At 42.5% G+C, this 20,413-nt stretch overlaps 1 protein-coding gene across 1 annotated transcript in view; it reads left to right on the top strand.

Moving 5' to 3' along the window:
- The first annotated feature begins 981 nt into the window (after positions 1–981).
- Positions 982–20,413, top strand: part of Colec12 (collectin subfamily member 12) — a 193,369-nt gene continuing 173,937 nt past the window's right edge. Inside the window, exon 1 of the mRNA XM_057788738.1 lies at positions 982–1,132. Coding sequence (XP_057644721.1) covers positions 1,126–1,132 — 7 coding nt within the window. The 5' untranslated portion in view covers positions 982–1,125. The remainder of the gene's footprint in view (positions 1,133–20,413) is intronic.

Raw genomic sequence — 20,413 nt, 5'->3', positions numbered from 1 at the left:
ACCAGGAGGAAACTTTCCAGGGAACCAGTTTAAATACACTGAGGGCGTGGTCAAGATTTTGGCGGTTAGTCTTGACCCTCCCCCAGGGAGGGGTCAAGACTTGGTGGGTAACAGGGATGGGGCCTCCATCTTTGGAGGGGCTTACGCTAATGGTTGGCTATCTAGAGCTACCAGGTCTAAGCAGTCTGAGTAGCTTCAGTCCCTGCCCAGCCAGTATTTTGTAAGCTAATGGATAAGAATGACAGTGTCATTTGAATGGCTGAGGATAGTTCCTCTGCCCCTCCCCCAACACACACATTTGGAGCTCTCACATTATGGGGACTGTTAAGGGAATTTAGGAAGTCTCACATTTAGGTCTCTTTTTGTGATGCTGAAACAGAAGTCAACCTGATAGTTGGGCATGGGGTCGTGTAGCTTTTCCAGGAAAAAAGAAGTTTTGTTGTTGTTGTTGTTGTTTTAAAAGAAAAATTAAACGAACAAAAAAACCTCTGGAAGATCCTAAGGTTTTAAAGTTATAATCTTGTCCCGAGTTCAGTAGGGACAGTATCTGGGCGCTTAGTGAGACCGTGCAGCGGGATTTTACAGCCAACACCGTTGTATATAGGCACTTGCAAACTTGAACCTCCTGGACCTCCACGCCCCCAGAGCCCTTTGACAAAAGGACAGCCTTTCCCCGCCACCCCTGTGGCCTCACTGCTCCCCGACTTTCTGCCCAACAGATGGTCTACGTTCCAGTAACAAGTCTAGAAAGTAGCACCTTCCATACACGCCGAGGGCGAAGCACAGGCCTCCCGGGAAAGCGGCTGTTCTCTGTATTTCTCCGGGATGCAGGTCTGGTTGGAAGAAGGGGGATCCGCAAGGGTAGCGGGGTAGTCCCGGAGGGCCAGGAGTCCGGCCGAGGGCGGGGCGGAGGTTGCTGAGGGACGTGGGCGCGGCCGCTAAGGCAGCCAGGGGGAGGGGCGCAAGGGGGAGCGGCGCCTCCCAACCCGGGTGAGAGGCGCGCGGCAGCCCCGCGGCGGCAGAGTGAGGAGGTGGGTACGAGGGTTGGAGCGCGTACGACTGCCATGGGCGTGCAGTGAACGGCCCTGGTGCGACTTCTCCGGGCGGCGCGTGTCCTCGGTCACCATGAAAGGTAGGGCGGCTGCCGGCTTCGGGGCTCGTGGGAGGTCGGCCGAGGTGCAGTCAGGGGGTGAGAGGCGGAGGGAGCCGAGCGCCCAGTTCACGCACAGACACCCGGACGCCGTGCAGCACAGCTAAAGCCCTCGAGGCTAGGGTTGGGACTCCCTCGGGCGCTCTCCTCAACCTCGGTCTCCGCAGAGTTGTTTGGAAGTCCCAAGCCGTTGTTTACGGATTTCAGTTTCCAACTTTGTAATTGAAAAAACATGCGGAGGAAAGCTAGGCATCGTCCTTCTTCCGGGTGGGTTTGAGGCTCTTGCCACTCTCCCGGTGACCCTTCTGCTGTCCCAGCAGTCGCAGTGCCACAGGCCGGCTGTTTTCCCGGGAGTCTGGACGTCCTCGTTGCGCGCGTCGCGCATCTGGCAATGATTAGGTGCCCGCGGAGTTCAGCTGGCTCGGAAAGTGCATTTGGCATCATTCTCTCTCGGATCTACTGACTGGAAAATAACTGCTTCCAGTTCTGCGCCCATTCCCTGCGCCCGCCCGAGGGATAGTTGTCCCCACGTGTTCCCAGCGGGTGCCAGAGATCTTGCGGGTATTGATCCCCTAGGTGGTATCCTCTACAGGCAGGTTTTTGAAAGTGTCAGAAGTTATCTTGCTTTTTAAAAGAATCTGGAGAGGACGGCCTTGGGGGGCAGCCTTCAGTGCAGTGGAAACGTGCGGATTTGTCAACAGAACCTTGATTTATGTGGGAGATAAATAATTACAGTCGGGACGACCGCGGGGGTCGTTAAGGAACGGGTGGGCGTGGTGTTTATGCAAGGCAGGAGTTCCCGGTTTGGGACTGGAGTGTTACACGTTTTTTTTCCCCAGCACGGTCCCGAGCTGGGTGTGAAATGCCTTCCGAGTTTTCAGCTTCTCCAGGCAGCGTTGCGATTGATCGCTTTAGCTGAGGGGAGCCCCAAGAGCTCAGAAAGTAACTTTGCTCCGGAAGGTTTCTGTGAAATGCAGTTTATGCTGAACTACATGGAGATCCGTCCAGTGAATTCAATCGCCCTCCAAAGGAGTTGTATCTTCATTGGAGGGGACTCAGGACCCCGGCAAGAAACCGTACTGTACTCCAGGTGCTAAGAGCCTTGTCCGAAGGATAGGATACTCAGAGCAAACTCCAGAGAGAACTTGAAAACGCTGTGACATGCTTTCTCGCTCTGCCTCCATTTCTCTCGCCTTATTTACAACTTAGAAAATGTTTGTATTTCTTAGCTAGGGTTCCCCTACCCCTCAAAGCGGGAACTGAAATTAGACCCTCTCCTGAACTACGTCCATTACTCCTCTCTGCTTTTTAGTTTAACACAGGAAGACAGGGCTTCACTAAATTGTTCAGATTGGTCTAGAGTCCGCAAGGAAGTGAACTTGAGAACCTCCTGTCTCAGCCTCCGAGAACCTTGGGTTACAGTTGTGCCATCTGACTCCCAGGGCAATCTTTTTGCCAGTCATTAAATCTATAGCAGTTTCTCAACTCGTGCGAGACAACCCCCACCCCCGCCCTTCTGAGCTCTCATCAGTTCCATCTTGGTGCAGTAATTGCAATTTGGGTCTTCAGCAGGCGCAGCTCTGGAATGCAAAACACACTACAGGTTTTAAACACATTTTGGGTGAGTCTAGGTTGGAAGCCCTGGAGATGGCTCATGTTTTATCTTGTGGTCTGAGACCATTAACACCCCCCCCCCCCACACACACACCCCAATCACTTTCTGCCTCTGTTAGGGAGACTGGGTCCAGGGACTGGTGAATCCAGATGTAGGCTAGCCATTTTGAAAGCCTGTTTTGTTTTAATTAATTGGTTAATTAGTTAGAGAGGCCTTACTCCATAGCCCAAGCTAGCTCCTGATCCTTTTATCTCAGCCTCTCCAGTGCTAAGATAACAGGTGTGTGCCAGCATACCCAACTTGAAGACTTCATTTAATTAGTAGCAACAGGGTCTTATTATGTAGCCCGTCTGCTGTGGCTTTTATCTGCCTCCCTTCACCTCCTGAATTCTAGGGTTTCAGGTACTGTACCTGAGACACCAGGCTTAGCTAAAATTTTGACATACATACTATACTTTTTGACAGTGTTGAGGGTTGAATTCAGTCCCTCCCCAGCCAGTGTAACTCTTCTGACACTTAGCCATAAATAAGTAACCCAACAACAGACTCCTTGGGATCCTAATTATGCCATGTAATTAATTCCTTTAACTTCATTGGAATTTGATTTTCCTACTCTAGAGGTTGAGGCATGAGGATTGGTATTAATTTCAGTGAGAACTTTACTGGTCAGTACTACCTTTTTTTCCCTAAAATTTCCTAATTGGTGAAAGTAGTGAAGACTGTGATCAGCCTTCTCTACTCAGAGAAGACTCAACTGGGGATTGAAAATAAGTGGAAAAAAAAACATGTCTGTGTTGAACATGTACAAACTTTTATCTTTATCATTGTCTAAAGACACAGTGTAGCAACTAGGTACAAAATATTGATCTTCTGTTAGGCATTGTAAGTTATTTAAAGCTGGTTCAAAGTGTATGAAGTACGCATATTAGTTACAGACAGTACTGTGCCTGGTTTGTTTGTTTGCTTTTGTTTGTTTTGAGACAGGATCTCACTCTAGCCCAAGTTGTCCTCATTCTCAAAATGGTCCTCCCACCTCAGCATTGAAAATGATGGGATTATAGGTACGCCCCACCATGCTGGTGTATTATTTATTTATTGAGCTGTTAGGACTTGAACCCAATACCTCCCACATTTTAAACCTCTTCTCTGTGTTAGCCTCAGCCCCAGCCTAGAACCATTTTGTATGAGGGTTGTGAACACCCTGTAATTTGGTGCTCTGTGGGGTTTGAGTCTTTGGAACCAATCTCTGGCTAATGAGAAACTCATCTTTAGCGTTCTTTAGTTAAACGGAAACTCTGGATGCTGTCAGAATCACAGAACTTTTCTTGCTGAGGCAAGGCTCTTTAGAATGTACAGTTTTCTAATTCTAATGCTTAAAACTTGGTCAGATCTCTGCAGCAACCCCGTTCTTTTTTTTTCCCCCCGAGACAAGCTTTCTTTGTAGCTTTGGCATCTGTCCTAGAACTAGCTCCAGGCTGGCCTCGAACTCACAGAGATCCGTCTGATTATGCCTCTGCCTCCCGAGTGCTGGGATTAAAGGTGTGTGCCACCACTGCCTAGCTAGTAACCCCATTCTGTATATTCTGTATGGTTCCCGTCTGCTCTGCCTCAGAGCACCTCCTGCTTGTTGTATTCAGCAAACATCTGTATCTGCTCTTCCCTTCATCCCTGAGGTCTCACATGGCAAAATAATGACACCGTTCTATATTTCCAGAAAAAAATATCTTATTCCATGGTGGCCATCTCCCAAGCTGAACAAAATATAGTTTGTTTTAGTTTATTTACAGTTTCATTTTCAATTATTTCATGACACCATAAATCTCATGGTTTTCGTAGTTACATTCTTTAAAGAAGGAATTTGACTCCTTTGGAGTTAGGTGTGTTTACTGAATCACATTCCTGGTTCTCAATGCTGAAAATAATTGGTGAGTTTCAGAGCAGAATCACTTGTTACCTAAGAGATGATTGAAAATAGCACCACATGGGACTACAGAGGTCAAAACCATGATTCTCATTTGCCAAAAGGAGGCAGTCTAAAGAGTGTTTAGGGGCTAGGATGTAGCCCAGCCAGGAAAATGCTTGCCTAGAATGCACAGAACCCTGTGTTTAATCTCCTGTAAGGCAAAACTGGGCCCGTGGTGGCTCCCAAGAGGGAAGTAGAAGATTGCAGGTTCAAGGTCACCGTAAGCTATTCAGCCGGTTTGGGGACAGCTTGGGCTACTGAGACCTTGTTGGGGGGAAAAAAGGCAACAGCAGCCTTTCAGTACACACTGGCCAGCAATCTGTTTCCTCCACCTTCTGTTTTCTCAGTGATTCCTGTACTGGGTGGGATAAGCGAACCAGCCTGTAATGGTGAACTTTGTGTATCGGAACACTTGGTGACCTGTTTTCTGCAGGGAAGTGGAAATACAGGGAGGCCTCTTCTCCTCTGCTGGTGGGCATCTCAGCTGCCATTCCTTTGCAGGGCTAATTTACAACTTAATTATGCTTTTGACTTTTCATTAGTTTAGGGATACTTGGCATTCTTAAGCCTTGGCTTAATTATTGTTAAGTATAGATCTTCCCTGTGGTTTACCATACAATTTCAGAATTTCCCACGCTGTTCCTGGGCTGCTAGCTCTTTGCCATGGTGGCTCATAACCAATGATGGTATGTCACGAAAAGTTGGCATATGGTAGATTTCCCTGCTGGGCTTTAACTGGGTGTCTAATTTTCTAATAAATGCTTATTCTCATTACAGTGTTATTTCTAAACCTCCAATGCCAGGGTATTTTTTTTTTGTTTAATCTTTTTTTTTATTAAAGATTTCTGCCTCCTCCCCGCCACCGCCTCCCATTTCCCTCCCCCTCCCCCGATCAAGTCCCCCTCCCTCATCAGCCCAAAGAGCAGTCAGGGTTCCCTGCCCTGTGGGAAGTCCAAGGACCTCCCATCTCTTTCCAGGTCTAGTAAGGTGAGCATCTAAACTGCCTAGGCTCCCACAAAGCCAGTACGTGCAGTAGGATCAAAACCCAGTGCCATTGTTCTTGACTTCTCAGCAGTCCTCATTGTCCGCTATGTTCAACGAGTCCGGTTTTATCCCATGCTTTTTTAGACCCAGTCCAGCTAGCCTTGGTGAGTTCCCGATAGATCATTCCCATTGTCTTAGTATGTGGGTGCACCCCTCACGGTCCTGAGTTCCTTGCTCGTGTTCTCTCTCCTTCTGCTTCTGATTTGAACCTTGGGACTTCAGTCCGGTGCTCCAATGTGGGTCTCTGTCTCTGTTTCCTTTCATCACCTGATGAAGGTTAATATCCAGGAGGATGACTATATGTTTTTCTTTGGGTTCACCTTCTTATTTAGCTTCTCTAGGATCACGAATTATAGGCTCAATGTACTTTATTTATGGCTAGAAACCAAATATGAGTAAGTACATCCCATGTTCCTCCTTTTGGGTCTGGCTTAGTGTTTTCTATTTCTGCCCAGTTGCATGCACACACCTTTAATCCCAATGCCTGGGAGGCAGAGACAGACAGATCTCTGTGAGTTCAAGGTCTGGTAGCACACACCTTTAATCCCAGCACTTAGGGAGGCTGAGACAGACGGATCTCTGTGAGTTCAAGGACAGCCTGGTCTACAGAGTTATTCCAGGACAAAGATATAGAGAACTTGTCTCAAAAAAAAAAAAAAAAAGTAAAAGCAAAAGAAATAGAGGTTAAAATAAAGCCACACAAAGATGGAAAATACACAGAGAATTTTGATACTGTATGCTATTATGCTCTCTTTGAATTGTTTGAATGCTGAGGAAGAAACATCAGCTGCTAAAAGATACTTGTTTATAAATGCTACTGAACTAATCCAACATAGATATTTTGAAAATACCTTAACTTCAGAATTTGGATCTAAGGATATGATACTTTGGAAAAGAGATTCTTCTTTTGTTTTCACAGAGGATGAAACCCTGTGGATTGCTTCTATCCCAATATGGTATGATAGACCATGCCCTCCTGAAAGGTTGCTGTGAACACCTTCAAAAACTTACTTCACTCGACTGCTGACTGAGATGAATCTAGCACACAGGTTACACCATGAAAAATCTGATTAACAGTGCCCCCATTCAGCATGAAGCAGTTTGGAGAGAAATAACTGCGCCCATTGTTGTAATATGAGCGGTGGGGCTGCATCCCCGGCACCCGGCCGCCCACATGGCTTATGCCTCAAAATAATTACACGGAAACTGTATTCTTTTAAACACTGCCTGGCCCGTTAGTTCCAACCTCTTATTAGCTAGCTCTTACATATTGATCTAACCCATTTCTAATATTCTGTGTAGCACCACGAGCTGGCTTACCAGGAAAGATCTTAACCTGCGTCTGTCTGGAGTGGGAGAATCATGGCGACTCACTCACTTGGCTTCTTTCTCCCAGCATTCTGTTCTGTTTACTCCACCCACCTAAGGGTTGGCCTATCAAATGGGCCTAGGCAATTTCTTTATTAATTAACCAATGAAAGCAACAGATAGAAAGATGACCCTCCTCCATCAGCCCATATTCCCAAATATTGTTTATTAATGTTCTTTTACAACAAAGGGGGATATGATATAGGTATGAGTAATTTGCATTAGTATAGATTTTGCTTTATTGATAGAGATTTAAGGTCAATTTTGTTATTTGTATATGTATTTCTGATCTTGATTAAGGTATTGTGATTATGTAGTTCATGTAAAAATATAATGTATATAGGTTGTTAATATATAATCATTTATAATAGTCAAGTTTGTAGTCATGTTAGTTAGATTTTCTAGATGTGCATGGATATAGTTCAGATAGGCATTCATCATATCTTTCAAAGGCTAGAAAATATGGCATTTTAAATGTTTTAATAACTTAGGGTTTTTCATGACAATGAGACATGTCTGCTCCTGGCAGCACCAATCTACTTCAAGAAGAAAGAAGATGTGCATCGAAGAGGCACCTTATGGAGTTTGATAGCCATTTGGGCAAGAAACCGCTCTTGCCTGGACTATTGCATAAACTGGACACAGAGAACCCGCAGAGAGAGGACTACTGAACTTGGCTAAAGGTGAGATGATCTTTCAGGGTTCCTGATTCATGAAAGAATCTGCAAGACATTCTGCAGGACACAGCAGATAGTGACTGAATTGCCTTTGAATTTTCCTGCTTCATGGAAATGTCTGCTGGATACCATAGGCCTGTAGGCCGAAGATGGATGCCCCAACGGTACAGAGGAACTTTGGGTGACTGTCCAGGCAGCGAGATGTCTCTGTCATTTCTAGAGTTTGGAAGTTGCTTATTTCTTGTTTGCTTAGGTAATATTATATCCTTCTGGAGTCTTCGATGGAGTTAAAGAATATATAGATAGTTATAGTTTTCCTTAGTTATGATAAAGTAGATGTAAATATTGTAACCGTATTATTACTTGATAACTGTTTTGTTATATGTAATTTTGCTGTGTTAAAGTTAAAGCCTTCCTTTTTTTTGTTTAAACAGAAAAAGGGGAAATGATGGAGGAAGGTCATTGGTTAATTAATAAAGAAACTGCTTGCCCTGATAGGTTAGAACATAGGTGGGTGGAGTAAACAGAACAGAATGCTGGGAGGAAGAGGAAGTGAGGTAAGACACCTCAGAAAGATGCCATTTCCTCTCTTCTCTGGAGCAGACGCGATGAAGCTCTGACCCAGGATGGACGTAGGCTAGAATGTTCCTGGTAAGCGTACCTCGTGGTGCTACACACATTAATAGAAATGGGCCAAGCAGTGTTTATATGAATACAGTTTGTGTGTTGTTATTTCGGGTAAAGCTAGCCAGGTGGCCGGGAGCTGGGTGGCAGGAATGCAGCCCGCTGCTCCTTCAACAGTTGTACAAGTTTGCATTCCCACCAGCAATGGATGAGTGTACCCCTTACTCCACAACCTCTCCAGCAAAGGCTATCATTCAATGCCAGGGTACTTACACAGTCCTTCAAATACTAGATTTCAGATGGGAAAACAGATTCAAGTTTAGTGATTTTAAAAAAGTAAATTTAGGTCATCCCTCTTGGAGGCTTGGGAGGAAGGGGTAAGGTTTTGGAGAGGAAGCTCAGAGTGGTGGCAAACCAACCCTCCTGCCAGGCAGTTTGTGTTGTCACAAGGCACAGTCTGTCTTCGCTTCCAGAGATTTGGCAGTGGCTACCATGTAGGAGGAAAGGGAGCAGGGTCTTGGGTTGGAAAGTAAATGCCAAGAATGATGCCCTTTCTTATTCATTTTGATGGGCCACGTAATACCTGATATTCTCCAGCTTTTGTTTGTTTTTGTTTTTTTTTGGGGGGGGGATTTCTTAGCCTTGACTGTCCTGGAACTTGCTCTGTAGACCAGTCAGGCCTCAAAGGCACAGAGATTTACCTGCCTCTGCCTCCTAAGTGCTGATTTAAGGTGTGCAGCACCACCTTTTTTTTTATCTAAATAAATAATTTAAATAAAAACTGAAGGGTTTTTATTTTTCCCTTTAGTAATACCTATTGTTTCTTGGACAGTAATTACCTTGCCAGTAATTATTATTTGTTGCTTATTATTGGCAGGTTAATAATTATTCTCGTATATTATTTTCAGATAGACAGGATCCAAGGGGCCCAGATGGTCAGCGGAAATGAATATTCAAACTCATAGTCTGAATGCAGACTCCACACATCCTCAGTACAGCTTTAGTCTAGAGATGCCCTTTCTGTTTTCCCTTCCTCTTCCTCCTCTTCTTTATTTTCTCTTTCTTTCTTTCTGTGGTACTGGGCAACAAACCTAGGACCTTAACATTTTTTAACTAGTGCTCTATATTCTCTTCTTTCTACTTTCAAGGTTTTATGTTGGTCATTTATTTGCTTCTACTTTATAGATCTTCAAGCACTGAACTCAAATTGACAGGCTTAGTGGCCTTTTCCCACTGAACTGGCTCAGTGGCCCCTGAAAGGACAGATTTGTAGGAACTATGGCCATTCTGTGTAGAAAGCCTCATTCTTTGGTCTCTAAGTACACCATCCACCCAACACTTTCAGTCAAGCAGTGTTTTGATTTCTACTTAAACAGGTATCATTTGAAGAGACAAAACCAATATAGTAACCTGAAAAGAATCTGCTGATTGCTTAAGGGACATTCTTAATTACACAGCACTGGAAGCCGGGGTAAGCAGAAATGAGTAATTCCACCTTTAAGATCTGAAGGGTTCTGGGGACTCTCTTAGCCTCAGAATTATCATAAAAGGATTTAATCACTACTTTTAAAAATAGTATTGTGGTATTCAACATGGAAAGAGGTTTTAATGAAGCACACTTATTGAACTTGGTATTTTAAACATGACTCCCATGTTTCCTAAATGACTTGATATTATAACTAACTGGGTTTTTTTTTCTTCCTAACTTAGTGTCTCAGAAAACAATGTTCTTCACCTTAGAGGTTTACCGTTTGACATCTTGTGTGAAAAGTAGTTAGCATTTGGGTCTACCCCAGTATGAACATTTCAATGAACTTTCTTTTCTTAGGACACTGGCTATTTATAAACAGTTTATTATTCAATGGTTAAGCCAACCAACTTGAAAATAGATAATACATGCTTTAATAGTTTACCAGCTCACAAAATATAAATATAGTGGGCAAGAGTTGAGCTGGACAATTTTTGCATGGCTACAAGAGTGTGGGCTCAGAAACCAGAGTGCCTGATGATCACAGGAAAAGTATTTAACCATCTAGAGCCTCAATTTCCTTGTGAAATGAGAGCAGTAATAATGACTGTCTACCTGAGACCTGTTTTGAAGATGAAGTATGTCAGTATAAATCAGTTGTTCAGAATAGTGTCTAGTGTTCAGAACTCAGCTTTTATAGTCACTGTAATAATATAAGACTGTTTTATTACAATCTTCAGGCAGTAACTTGATTCCCATTATGAAATAATTATGTTAATTTAATCAAGGGATACAGTTAGGACCTTGATGGCAAGTCCTCAGTTTTTGCAATTAAAGTAAATTTTCAAATTATAAATGTGTTGAAACTGCTCTAGGGTAGGAGTGAGCTGTCTGTGGAGAACTGTGTTTATTTGGCCCTGTCCAGAGCAGTAGCTCTTTTCACTGTCATTCTTGTGATGGTATCAGAATTAGCCCTACCCAAAATACAGGGTCAGACTAGAAACTTGTCATTGTAGTAATGGTACAATTTCCCTCCTTGCTAAAACAGTGGTAGAAGATACATTTAATTTACTCAAGAACCAAAGTTTTCCTTGGGTCTGTTGATAATGACAGAATATATATTTTAAAAGTTTTAAATTCCCTTCCTTCCTTCCTTCCTTCCTTCCTTCCTTCCTTCCTTCCTTCCTTCCTTCCTTCCTTCCTTCCCTACTTCCCTGTGTGTGACATGCATGCCATGGCACACATGTCAAAATCAGGGCAACTGTGGGACTCCATTCTCTCCTTCTACAATCTAGGTAGAGTTTAGCGAACCCAACAGCTGAACCTGACAATTTTAGAACTCAGTTTTCAGGTTCAGTGATTAGGCACCGTTATCCACTTAGTTGTCTCATTGACTTGATGTCAGAATGTTTTTAAAGACAGTGTCTCAATCCTGTGTCCAGTTTTATCCCTCCTGTCTTCATTACTTTTCTATTGTTATGACAAAGCACCTTGACAAAGGCAAATGATAAAAGAAAGCATTTACTTGGGAAGCAGAGGCAGGCAGATCTCTGAGTTCAATGCCAGCCTGGTCCATAGAGCAAGTTCTAGGACAGCAGCCAGGGCTACACAGAGAAACCCTATCTTGAAAAAAAAAAAAAAAAAGAACATTTAATTGGGCTGTCAGAGCAACAGTGTGGTGATAGGAACAGCTGGGAGTTCACATCTTGATTCCGAAGCAGGATGCAGAGAGAACACTGGGAATGGTGCTTGTCCTTTGAAACCTCAAAACCAGCCCCAAATGATACAATTCTTCCAACAAGGCCACACCTCCTAATCCTTTCAAAACAGTTCCAACAAGGGACTAACTATTTAAATCTATGAGCCATGGACCATTCTCATTCAGACCACCACCTTCCTTACGGTGCTTCTGTCAGGTATTCTGTTACAGCAATAAGGTAGCCAAGAAATCACAGCAAGAAACTTATTTCTAAGTATCAGGACAGATTTGTCTAATAAGATTTTAACCATTTGACATCATGTCTATTTCATTAGTAGTGTTAATTAGCCATTAAACTATCATATTTAGCCAGGCATGGTGATACATGCCTTTGATCCCAGTACTCCAGAGGCAGAGGCAGGCAGCATATCTCTACAAGTTTGAGGCCAGCCTGGTCAACAGAGTGAGTTTCAGGATGGCCAAAATAAAACAAAACAACAACAACAACAAAATCCAACAAAAACTATCATATTCTATTTATTATTTATAATTGATCGACCATGTCTTAACTGGTTTTCAGTTTTTGTTTGTTTTTGCTGGTACTTGGGATCAAACTGAGAAGCCTGCAGCATGCTAGGCAAATGTCCTACCACTGAACTCCACTCCTAGCCCCAGTTTTTTTTGTCTGAACAAATATTTGGTATGTACTTTTAATGCAAGACATTATAGAAACATCACATGCCATGAATGATGTTTCTCTCCAAGGAACTTGCAGGACAGTGGGCAAGATTAAGACAATGCATAAAAGAAATTTTTAATAAATAAATAAATTAATTAAAAAAAGACAATGCATAAACAACTGGAATTATGGGTAGCAGATGGAACATGTCTGGGGTGAGGAGTAGATAGTCAGGTTGGGGACAGGGATGTTTTCTTTTGAACTGGTTTATTATCTTTAATTCTATTATATTTCAGGTTATCCTATTAGAGTATGTCTCTGTTGGTTGGTTTGGAACTTGACAAGTTTTGGAATTATTTATAAGAAACTATTTTGAATGAAGTTGTGACAAAGTTTCCCAAAAGGTTTAACCGATTGGGGAAAACCTACACTGAATGACCTGATTCTGTTCCATGGGCTGGGGACATGAACTAAATAAAAAGAAGGAAAAAGCTGGCCATGGTAGCACATACCTTTATCCCAGCACTTGGAAGGGAGAAGCCAGCAGATCTCTGTTGTGGAATATTATTTTAAAGTGTGTTACATGTCTTTATGCTGTGGAACGTTTGTTTAATGATGCATTTAACTCTGTGAAGCTGTGATTCTTTGCCTGTCTAAAACACCTGATGGTCTAATTAAGAGATGAACAGCCAATAGCAAGGCAGGAGAAAGGATAATTTTGGGGCTGGCAGGCAGAGAGAATAAATAGGAGGAAAAATCTGGGAAGAGAAGAAGGAGCAAGAGAAAAGGGGAGGAGGATGTCAGGGGCCACAGAGCAACCACAGAGTAAGAGTGAAAATAAGATTTAATTGTAAAAGCCCAGAGGCAAAAGATAGCCTCTGGCCCCCTCTGTCAGCCCACTGAGTCCTTCATCTCCCATTGCTTCCTTCACCCCCCCCCTACTGTTTTCTTCAGCCCCCTCCCCCCACTGCTTCCTTCAGGCCCTCCTCACTCTGTCTTTTAGCCCCTCACTACATTCTCTGGCCCTTCACTGTTTCAGCATATTAACTTGGAGGAGAACTGAAAACTGATAACAAAACTTGGGAGAATTTGAGGTTCTCAGGTTTATTTCAGGAAAGAGGAGTTCTCCTGAAATAGGACTGTTTCCCTGGAATAGGAAACATCTAACAAGGAACAGCAGACAAACAGCAGCTGTGGTGGGGAATAGAAAGGCCAAACTGGAAGCCCGAAGCCCTTTACTGTTGGGGTGGGGGGCAGTGTTACACTGTAGTTGTGTTTTACTGTTGTGTTTCCTTGCTCTTCAGTGTCTGAGTGTTGATGAAGAGTGGATCTTGTGGCAGAAGGACTGCAACTGGCAGTGAGAGCCAATGTGACATCATTACTACATCTTAACTACTCAGTTATGTCATAGGCATGTGCAGTCAGCCTTTCATGGGCTCATTCTGCATTGTTGGCCTCAACCAAAGTTAGATCGATATTCCAGACAAAAGCTGCATCTGTATGGAACATATTTTGACTTCTCTTGTCACCTTTCCCTAAACTCTTTAAAGAGGCAACTATTTTTATAACATTTGTGTAATATTAGGTATTAAAGTCATCTAGAGATGATTTGAAGTGTTTAAGGATATGTGTAGGTTATATGCAAATTCTACACCATTTTATAGAAGAGAGTCATATTTATAGATACAGGATAGCGAGAGACTTTTAAAAAAGACTTATTTGGTGTGTATGAGTATCTATCTACATACATGTGTATATGTGTATCATGTGCATGTCTGGTATCTTGAGTGTCTACATACATGTGTATATGTGAATCACCTGCATGCCTGGTGCCTGCGAAGACCAGAAGAGAGTTCTGATTCCTTAGAACTGGAGTTGTAGATGGTTGTGAACCACCATGTGGGTACTGAGAACTGAACCCAGGTTCCCCAAAATAGCAACAAATGTAATGGTCTGCTCTGTCCCTTCCCACTACCCCATTCTCTGAGGCAAGGGGGATCTTCAGCTTCCAACCCGAGTCCCTTCCTTTTCATCTCCCTCTTGAAGAGGCAGCTTCTGTCTCTTCCCACTTCTCCCCTTCCTCCCTTCTGTTTCTCCCCCCCTTCTCCTCTTCTCCCCTTCTCCCCTTGCCTTCCATAACCCACTAAATAAATATCTAACCTCACTCTGCATGGCATGCCTATCCATGTCTCTGTTTCTTATACCGCATGGCTCCCTGCCCGGGATCAGCCACCTTTGGAGACCTGTGGTGTGGTCTCATGGTGTGCCTATCTATTTGTCTCTCCTCGTGGGACTCACTGCCCCTTGCGGCTCACTGCAGCCACTTGGGAACTGGGCCATCCCTGCCTGGGACTGGCTGCTCTCAGACCGGCTGCCCACTGCCGCCACTTGGGGACCTGCAGCGTTTCTGCTGCTGCAGCCATTCAGGGATCCACAGCATTTTACTTATCCATTCCAACAAGTGCTCTTAATTGTGGACCCATCTCTCTGTCCCTGCCTGCCTGTCTGTCTGTCTGTCTATGTTTTGAGATAGGCTCTTAGGTAGTCTGGACTTTCCCTGAGTTACTAATTCTTGTATTCCCACCTCTAAGATGCTGGAATTACATCTATCACTACATCAAGGAACAACTTCATTGAATAAACAAATCAATAAATGGCTTTCTAATTAGAATCAGTAAATAAAGCTTTCTTTTTGAGAAACCTCAGAGGTTGATATGAAAGATTACTGATCTCAGAGTTCTTTTGAGTCATTTTGATTTGTGTTTCTCCCATGACTAAGGATATTGCTCAGTTTCTTAAGTTCGTTCCGCTGTTTGAGATTCTTCTGATGAGATTTCTCTGTTTAGATATGTACCACATTCTTTAATTGGATTATATGGTATTTTGATAATCTAGTTTCTTGAGCTCTTTATATATTTTGTAGATCAGCACTCTGTCCAATGTGTGGTTGGTGAAGATCTTTTCCCATTCTGTAGGCTGTCTTTTTGTCTTATTGACTGTATCCTTTGCTTTACAGAAGCTTCTCAGTTTCAGGAGGTCCCATTTATTTATTGTTACTCTCAAGAGTCTGTGCTACTGGCATTATATTTAGGGAGTGGTCTCTTGTGCCCATTTATTGAAGGCTACTTCTTCCCACTTTCTCTTCTATCAGGTTCAGGGTGGTTGAATTTATACTGAGGTCTTTGATCCATTTGGGCTTGAGTGTTGTGCATAGGAATAGATGTGTATTTGTTTTTTTTTTTTATTTGAACTTTTTTTTTTACTTATTTATTTATTTTTATTCTTTTTTAATTAAAATTTCCACCTGCTCCCCATTTCCCATTTCCCTCCCCTCCTCCCAAATATTACCCTCCCCCCACTTCCCTCCCCCTATCCCCACTCCTCTTCTCCTCCCCCCACTCCATTCCCCCTCCCTCTCGATACTGAAGAGCAGTCCAAATTCCCTGCCCTGCGGGAAGACCAAGGTCCTTCTATCTACGTCCAGAAAGGTGAGCGTCCAAACAGGCTAAGCTCCCACAAAGCCAGTTCATGTATTAGGATCGAAACCTAGTGCCATTGTCCTTGGCTTCTCATCAGTCTTCATTGACCGCCATGCTCAGAGAGTCCGGAATCAACCCATGCTTATTCAGTCCCAGACCAGCTGGCCTTGGTGGGCTCCCAATAAATCAGTTCCACTGTCACAGTGGGTGGGTGCATCCCTCGTGGTCCTGATTTTTTGCTCATGTTCTCCCTCCTTCTGCTCCTCATTTGGACCTTAAGAGCTCAGACCGTTGCTCCAAATTGAGACTCTGTCTCTACCTCGATCCATCGCCAGATGAAGGTTCTAAGGTGATATGCAAGATATTCATCAGTATAGGATAGGGTCATTTCAGGTTCCCTCTCCTTAGTTGCCCAAGGTACCAGCTGGGGACATATTCCTGGACACCTGCGAACCCCTCAAGAGTCAAGTCTCTTGCCAACCCTAAGATGGCTCCCTTAGATAGGATATATACTTCGCTGCTCCCGTATCCATCCTTCCTATATCCCAACCATCCCAATCCTCCGAGCTCCTCCCATCCTCCCCTTCTCATATTTCTCATCCCATTTCCCCTTTGCCCCATGCCACCTCACCCGCAAGTTCCCAGTTTTTGCCCTGGAATCTTGTCTACTTCCCCCTCTCCATGCGGATGACTATATGATTTTCTTTGGGTTCACTTTCTTATTTAGCTTCTATAGGATCACACATTATATGCTTAATGTCTTTTATTTTATGGCTAGAAACCGATTATGAGTGAGTACATCCCATGTTCCTCTTTTTGAGTCTGGGATACCTCACTCAGGATAGTGTTTTCTATTTCCATCCATTTGCACGCAAAATTCGAGAAGTCATTGTTTTTTACTGCTGAGTAGTACTCTAATATGTATATATTCCACACTTTCTTCATCCATTCCTCCATTGAAGGGCATCTAGGTTGTTTCCAGGTTTTGGCTATTACAAACAATGCTGCTATGAACATAGTTGAACAGATACTTTTGTCATTTGATGTGGCATCTCTTGGGTATATTCCCAATAGTGGTATTACTGGATCTTGGGGTAGGTTGATCCCAAATTTCCTGAGAAATCGCCACACTGATTTCCAAAGTGGTTGCACAAGTTTGCATTCCCACCAGCAATGAATGAGTGTGCCTCTTTCTCCACAACCTCTCCAGCAAAGGCTATCATTGGTGTTCTTGATTTTAGCCATTCTGACAGGTGTAAGATGGTATCTCAAAGTTGTTTTAATTTGCATTTCCCTTATCGCTAAGGAGGTTGAGCATGACCTTAGGTGTCTTTTGGCCATTTGAATTTCTTCTGTTGAGAATTCTCTGTTCAGATCAGTGCCCCATTTTTTTATTGGGTTCATTAGCATTTTAAAGTTTAGTTTCTTGAGTTCTTTATATATTTTGGTGATCAGACCTTTGTCTGTTGCAGGGTTGGTGAAGATCTTCTCCCAGTCAGTGGGTTGCCTTTTTGTCTTAGTGACAGTGTCCTTTGCTTTACAGAAGCTACTCAGTTTCAGGAGGTCCCATTTATTCAATGTTGCCCTTAATGTCTGTGCTGCTGGGGATAAACGTAGGAAGTGATCTCCTGTACCCATATGTTGTAGAGTACTTCCAACTTTTTCTTCTATCAGGTTCAGTGTGTTCAGACTAATATTGAGGTCTTTAATCCATTTGGACTTGAGTTTTGTGCATGGTGATAGATATGGATCTATTTTCATTCTTCTACACGTTGACAACCAGTTCTGCCAGCACCATTTGTTGAAGATGCTCTCTTTTTTCCATTGAATACTTTTAGCTCCTTTATCAAAAATTAGGTGTTCATAAGTTTGTGGGTTAAAATCAGGGTCTTCTACTCGGTTCCATTGGTCGACTTCTCTGTTTTTATGCCAATACCAAACTGTTTTCAATACTGAGGCTCTGTAATAGAGTTTGAGGTCAGGGATGGTAATGCCTCCAGACGATCCTTTATTATATAAGATTGTTTTGGCTATCCTGGGTTTTTTGTTTCTCCATATAAAGTTGATTATTGTCCTCTCAAGATCTGTGAAGAATTTTGATGGGATTTTAATGGGGATTGCATTGAATCTATAAATTGCCCTTGGTAGAATTGCCATTTTTACTATGTTGATCCTCCCTATCCAAGAGCAAGGGAGATCCTTCCATTTTCTGGTATCCTCCTCAATTTCTTTCTTCATTGACTTAAAGTTCTTGTCAAATAGATCCTTTACTTCCTTGGTTAGGGTTACCCCAAGATATTTTATGCTATTTGTGGCTATCGTGAAGGGTGATGCTTCTCTGATTTCCATCTCTGCTTCCTTATCCTTTGTGTATAGGAGGGCAACTGATTTTTTGGAATTGATCTTGTATCCTGCAACGCTACTAAAGGTGTTTATCAGCTGAAGGAGTTCTTTGCTGGAGTTTTTGGGGTCGCTTATGTACACTATCATATCGTCTGCAAATAATGAAAGTTTAACTTCTTCCTTTCCGATTTGAATCCCTTTGATCCCCTTATGTTGTCTTATTGCTATTGCTAGAATTTCAAGCACTATATTAAAGAGGTATGGAGAGAGTGGACAACCTTGTCGTGTTCCTGATTTTAGTGGAATAGCTTTGAGTTTCTCTCCATTTAATTTGATGTTAGCTGACGGCTTGCTATAAATAGCTTTTATTATAGTTAGGAACGACCCTTGTATTCCTAATCTCTCTAAGACCTTTATCATAAAGGGATGTTGAATTTTGTCAAATGCTTTTTCAGCATCTAATGAAATGATCATATGGTTTTTTTCTTTCAGTTTATTTATATGATGGATTACATTGATAGATTTTCGTATGTTGAACCAGCCCTGCATCTCTGGGATGAAGCCTACTTGATCATAATGGATAATTTTTCTGATGTGTTCTTGGATTCGGTTTGCCAGTATTTTATTGAGTATTTTTGCGTCGATGTTCATGAGTGAGATTGGCCTGTAGTTCTCTTTCTTGGTTGTGTCTTTGTGTGGTTTTGGTATCAGAGTAACTTCAGCTTCATAAAAGGAATTTGGCAATGACTTCTCTGTTTCAATATTGTGAAATACATTAAGGAGTATAGGTATTAGGTCTTCTTGGAAGTTCTGGTAGAATTCTGCATTGAAGCCATCTGGACCTGGGCTTTTTTTGGTGGGGAGGTTTTTTATAACAACTTCTAATTCTTCGCGACTAACAGGTCTATTTAGATTGTTCACCTGGTCCTGGTTTAACTTTGGTATATGGTACTTATCTAAAAAAGTGTCCATTTCTATAACATTTTCCAATTTTGTGGCATACAGATTTTTGTAGTAAGATCTAATGATTCTCTGAATTTCCTCTGAGTCTGTGGTTATGTGTCCCTTTTCGTTTCTGATTTTGTTAATTTGCGTATTCTCTCTCCGCCGTTTGATTAGTTTGGATAGGGGTTTATCAATCTTATTGATTTTTTTCCATGAACCAGCTTTTTGTTTCGTTGATTCTTTGGATTGTTTTCTGTGTTTCTATTTTGTTGATTTCAGCCCTCAATTTGATTATTTCCAGTCTTCTACTTCTCCTAGGTGAGTCTGCTTCTTTTTTTTCTAAAGCTTTCAGGTGGGCTATTAAGTCTCCAATGTGTGCTTTCTCCGTTTTCTTTAAGTGGGCACTTAATGCTATGAATTTTCCTCTTAGCACTGCTTTCATAGTGTCCCATAGGTTTGAGTATGTTGAGTCTTCGTTTTCATTGAATTCAAGAAAGACTTTAATTTCTTTCTTTATTTCTTCCTTGATCCAGGTGAGGTTCAGTAGTTGACTGTCCAGTTTCCATGAGTTCATAGGCTTTCTGGGGATAGCATTGTTGTTGAATTCTAACTTTAATCCATGGTGATCTGATAAGACACAGGTGGTTACCGATATTTTTTTGTAACTGTGTAAGTTTGCTTTGTTACCGAGTATGTGGTCTATTTTCGAGAAGGTTCCATGAGCTGCAGAGAAGAAGGTATATTCTTTCCTATTTGGGTGGAATGTTCTATAGATGTCTGTTAAGTCCATTTGATTCATTACCTCCCTTAATCCTCTTATTTCTCTGTTAGGTTTCTGTTTGATTGACCTGTCCATTGGTGAGAGAGGAGTGTTGAAATCTCCTACTATTAGTGTGTGTGGTTTGATGACTGCCTTGAGTTTTAGTAACGTTTCTTTTACATAAGTGGGTGCTTTTATATTAGGGGCATATATATTCAGGATTGAGATTTCATCCTGGTGAATTGTTCCTGTTATGAGTAAAAAATGTCCATCTCCATCTCTTTTGATTGATTTTAGTTTGAAGTCAACTTTCTTAGAAATTAGTATGGCCATACCTGCTTGTTTCTTAGGTCCGTTTGCTTGATAAACCTTTTCCCAGCCCTTTACTCTGAGTAGATGTCTGTCTTTGTGGTTGAGGTGTGTTTCTTGTAAGCAGCAGAATGTTGGATCCTGTTTTCGTATCCAATCTCTTAGCCTGTGCCTCTTTATAGGTGAGTTGAGTCCATTGATATTAAGTGATATTAATGACTAGTGGTTGTTAACTCCGGTCATTTTTCCTTTCTTTCTTTCTTTCCTTTGGTAGTAGAGTTTGTGTGTTT

The sequence above is a fragment of the Chionomys nivalis genome, chromosome 14 (assembly GCF_950005125.1).
Source record: "Chionomys nivalis chromosome 14, mChiNiv1.1, whole genome shotgun sequence".
NCBI lineage: Eukaryota > Metazoa > Chordata > Mammalia > Rodentia > Cricetidae > Chionomys > Chionomys nivalis.
The sequence above is the reverse complement of the archived record's forward strand: the minus strand, read 5'-3'. Positions and strand labels throughout refer to the sequence as shown.